Below are 4,485 nucleotides of genomic sequence, written 5' to 3' on the forward strand. Positions count from 1 at the left end.
TGAGTAAATGTATTCTTTTTTCTTTTTGAGTCAAGAAAGAACAACCTTTCAAACTCTTCTACAAAGGTTTCGATATCCGTGAATTACTTTTATCATGGAAAGGTGTATACAGGTGTTGCCACGTCCATTGGCCAAAAGGGTGATTGTATTTGTGAAGAAAGCCATGTTTGATGGGTTTGTGGTTTAAGTGACACACATATGTGAAGCGTGTCAATACTCTAAAGAAGTTAAAATTTGGAATTGAGCAAGAGTAAGGGGTGTCAAGACTTGTAGGAAGATAGTAAATACTCAAACTGATATACAACAAGATTGATTTATGGAAGGTGCCTAAGAAAAGCTTAATGATATTCGTTTCTAAGGATGGGCGCACATGCTTGGATAATGCCTTTGAAGTGCCAAGTTGAAATTGGAGATGCATGGTCTTTTGAATGTAATGGATTCAGTGCACGGGAAGGGGCAAAACAACGTCGTGTGGAGGCCAGCTATGTCTCCTTGGCTACTCCTGCTCCTGGGCGTCTTCCTGTTCTTGACAATGGCGCTGTATTACCCACTAGAAAGGACGATGCTGGCGGGCTCGATCTGCAACAATGATGCATTGCCTGATGTGGCGAGCAGGAGGTCTGATCTGCCGTCGTCTGCGGTTGCCTTAGATGCGGCGAGATCACTAGAGGCCGAGGAGGATCGGGAGTACTGCAAAGGGAGGTGGATATACATGTACGAGCTGCCGAGGGAGTTCAACGACGGGCTGCTGGAGAGATGCAGGAGGAGGAAGAGGGAGAGGCAGTGCGAGGAGTGGGACTGCGTGCCGTGCGAGAGGCTCGGGGAGAACCACGGGATGGGCCCACGGATGAGGGTGGTGGCGGGAAGGGCCAATAGGAGCGAGGCGGGTGGCGGGTTGGGGGTGGGGGCGGTGGAGCTGGTGCCACGCGGGGCGTGGTACGAGACGGACCAGTTCGCGGCGGAGGTGATATTTCACGAGAGGATGAAGGGGTACGAGTGCCTGACGAACGACGCCGGGCGGGCCGCCGCCTTCTACGTGCCCTTCTACGCGGGCGTCGACCTCGCCTTCACGCTCTTCAGCCCGCACATGCAGCTGCGCGACGAGCTGACCCAGCGCCTGCTGGGCTGGCTCAGCAGCCAGCCAGCGTGGCGGCGGGCCCAGCGCCGCCGCCGTGGCACTTCAGCTTCTGCCGGCCGGCCCTCCGACCACTTCCTCGTCCTGGGCCGCATCGCCTGGGACTTCGACCGGCTCCCCCTGGTGAGCCACTGGGGCACCTCCCTCCTCCGTCAGCCCGACTTCCTGCAGCACTTCACCTCCCTCTCCATCGAGAGGAAATTCATGGACCACCGCGACATGGGTATCCCTTACCCCACTTCCTTCCACCCTTCCTCCATCGCTGACATCCGCACGTGGCAGGTAACTCATCCCGTCTTCGCCCGAGTAATGTGTTTATCTTCCCTTGTGTCAACGCATTGGAGGCTTCATATTCTTCGGGAATCTGAGTTATCCTCACATGATGAATCGAATCATTGTAACGTTATGATTCGCTCTAGTCATCCAAAACACTAAGACATTGGCTCTTACTATACCGATCTCCTCAAATTATTACATTCAACCATGACAACATTATGAATTCCTTTGCTTGTTTGCACTCCCCCATAAACTAAGTAGCCTTTTAGAACATCTTCCTCATCATCATATTACATCAAACTCTAACTCATTCTTTTGATCTACTTTAGATTACTTGTAGCACATAGATCCTCAACCACAAAACATTCACATTAGGTAATTGCAAGCCTTTCTTTTGGTCATGTTCATTTGCACTCATTAGCTCATTGAACCATTGTAAAGATTCGATGTGCTTTTGTTCAAATGAGCAATGTTTAATGTGATTGTTTTTGTCATCATAGGAGGCAATCAAGGTGGTGGAAAGGCCTATGTTAGTGACCTTTCTAGGTGCATCCTCAAGGAAATTCTCAGAGCCAACCATGAAGCAATTGCGGGCTGAACTTATAGATCAATGCTCTGCAAGTACTAGCAAATGCAGGGCAATAGATTGTAATGACAATCTCATAGAATCATCACCCACAAACATGGATGTGATTAAATGTTCTTATGAGCATCACAAAGTGATTAATGCATTGGCCACATCAACATTTTGTTTACAGCCAGGTGGCGATAGTGCTACTAGGAGAGGATTCTTTGACACTCTAGTGGCCGGTTGTATACCAGTTGTGTTTGCTAAAAACACGGCCTATGAACAATACTTGTGGCATTTGCCCCCCTTAAACTACGAATATTCTGTCTTTATAAATGAAGATGATGTCGTGTCCAAAAGAGTCAATGTACTTGAAACGCTATCTAACATCCCAGTAAAAAAACGTGAAGCCATGCAAAAGGTTGTGAGAGAGTTGATCCCTAGAATTACTTACTCTTCGATTCCAAATTCAAACTCTTTGGGATTACACTCACAAAGACCCTTCAAAGATGCCTTTGATTTAACTCTTCATGCCTACTTGGATCAACTCAATGGTGCACACATGTAATGATTCATTGACTCTGAAAAAGTTAATGTACTCTTATTCTATGTTTGCAATGGTTTCCAAAAGGTATGACATGCCTAAAGTTTGCCAACTAATCTTTTCAAAATCCCATGTAAGTAAAGACTAAACTCCTCACTTCTAGAGACTATATAATAGAAGTTACTAAAATCTTGATTCAAAACTATTCACATAATGTTGAATGGTCTCATTTTCCTTCTTGAGAGAAAATCCCATCTTTCTATGCTCTAACAAAGAATATAGTTACAAATTCATGCAAAGAAGCTCTTCAAACCTTTGGTGATATTCTATTTCCCATTTGAAAAAAGTTTGAATATTGATATATTGCCAAAAAGTACAACAAAATAGGAAGAAATCTTCTTCTTTTGCATGCAACTACCATGACACATTAGTGATATTATCCTATTGTTGACAAGATCATTAGGATCTCATAAGAAAATGAGATTAATCTTGGATCAATTTGATTACATGCTGGAGTTTGCAACAATATGAGATAATAGACCAATTGGTGTTTACATTGTAGGGTCAAAAAGATGATCACTCTCAAATTTCTAATTCATGTCATTGTACTCGTTTAATAATTACGTACCAATCATTTGCTAGCATATACTCTCTTATTTTGGGTTACTAATTACCAATCTCTCATTTCTCTATGGAAAATGTTAAAGAAACATTTAGAATCTAGATGGGTTTAGAATAATACATTAAACCTAAGAAAATAATCTAGAATTGCATGTGCACTTTGTTAGTCCTTGCCTTTTATTTCTAGTTGTGCTAGCATTGGCTATATTATATCACAATGTAAATTGCTCACTTAAGAACATTGTACAACAATTTTTATGACATAGAATCATGTACACATTCTCAGAATTATGGTATGACAATCATATATAATTTTACTACACTTTAAATCTATCGAATTCCAAAATTTCCAATTGACCATGCTATTCTTAAAGGCAAGATGGAAGAAAATTGGCATGGACAAGGATAATGCTTTTCCATTTTTCGGCCTTGGTTATTCAACATAGTAAGTACATAAAATTTCATTCTATTTCGTTTAATCATTGAGAAATGATCTATTGGAGTATAACTCTCCTTAAAGTCCTTATGATCTCCCCTAAATCATGTAGTGGGATCTAGTTATATAATGGTCTACCTTGAGGAAATTGTAATGACATCATTACTTGCTATAGAAAGGTCTTGTGTTACTTATGAGAACATCTACTATAGCCATATGACAAAGGCACCACGAGGCTAAGATTTAAAGGATTTCTTTCAAGATGTCTTATAGTGCACACCACCACATACCTAGTATCAATCACAAGGTACTTCATCTTAGGAGAAACATAGGGCATGTTCCTAGAAGATTCCCTTAAATTTTGACGATTTTCATATGAAAACCCACAAAGATTATAGCTTTAGTCTTCTTGGAAAGCTAGCCTAGTTTTGACACATGAAGAAAAGAAACCATTAGAGAAAACTACAATTCTCTCTATGAGCATATAAATTTTGCAAGTTATTGTATTGAGAATATTGCATGAAAATATCATCACAAATTCTTGTAAATCTCAAGATGAAGACATGAGCACACAAGACAATGAATTGAACATAAAAGATGGAAGCTATCAGTAATACACACAATTCATAATATAAATGCTACAAACCTTGAAAGGTCCTAATCCCATGAATTTCATTTTTTGTTTCTGCCCCTTGACAGAGTACAACAAGACTAGGTCTACTTGGCCAATGTCTTGTTGTTTGACATGTTTTTCAAACCCTAGACTTGCACACAAGCCGTTTTTTTCCCCTCCAACAAAGCACAGGTAAGCATATTCATAAATAAAAAAAACACGAATCTCTAGTAAGCACTAGACACTAAGCCAGAAGAGAGAGTTCAATTTCTCCTTTCCGTTATACTATTGC

General features: G+C 41.4%; 1 protein-coding gene across 2 annotated transcripts; it reads left to right on the plus strand.

Annotated features, from left to right (window-relative positions):
- The first annotated feature begins 275 nt into the window (after positions 1 to 275).
- LOC148037266 (putative xyloglucan galactosyltransferase GT13) lies at positions 276 to 2,736 on the plus strand. Of its 2 annotated transcripts, XM_087677276.1 has the most exons (3): positions 276 to 1,417; positions 1,741 to 1,786; positions 1,912 to 2,003. In XM_087677276.1, exons 1-2 carry the CDS (start codon positions 413 to 415, stop codon positions 1,756 to 1,758), a joined length of 1,023 nt encoding a protein of 340 aa, XP_087533402.1. In that variant the 5' UTR covers positions 276 to 412; the 3' UTR covers positions 1,759 to 1,786; positions 1,912 to 2,003. The 2 variants fall into 2 exon arrangements, with proteins under 2 accessions (XP_087533402.1, XP_087533401.1); XM_087677275.1 differs by lacking the exon at positions 1,741 to 1,786 and having other exon boundaries at positions 1,912 to 2,736.
- Positions 2,737 to 4,485: the final 1,749 nt, after the last annotated feature.

This window comes from Lygodium microphyllum, chromosome 4, assembly GCF_053477565.2.
Source record: "Lygodium microphyllum isolate KBCC chromosome 4, Lygodium_microphyllum_v1.1.10, whole genome shotgun sequence".
In the NCBI taxonomy this organism is placed as follows: domain Eukaryota; kingdom Viridiplantae; phylum Streptophyta; class Polypodiopsida; order Schizaeales; family Lygodiaceae; genus Lygodium; species Lygodium microphyllum.

Bases quoted from the DNA above. Each gene is read 5' to 3' on its own strand.
- LOC148037266 (XM_087677275.1), top strand. From the start codon at position 413: ATGCATGGTCTTTTGAATGTAATGGATTCAGTGCACGGGAAGGGGCAA. The intron at 1,418-1,911 runs GTAACTCATCCC...TTGTCATCATAG, and splicing joins CTGACATCCGCACGTGGCAG to GAGGCAATCAAGGTGGTGGA.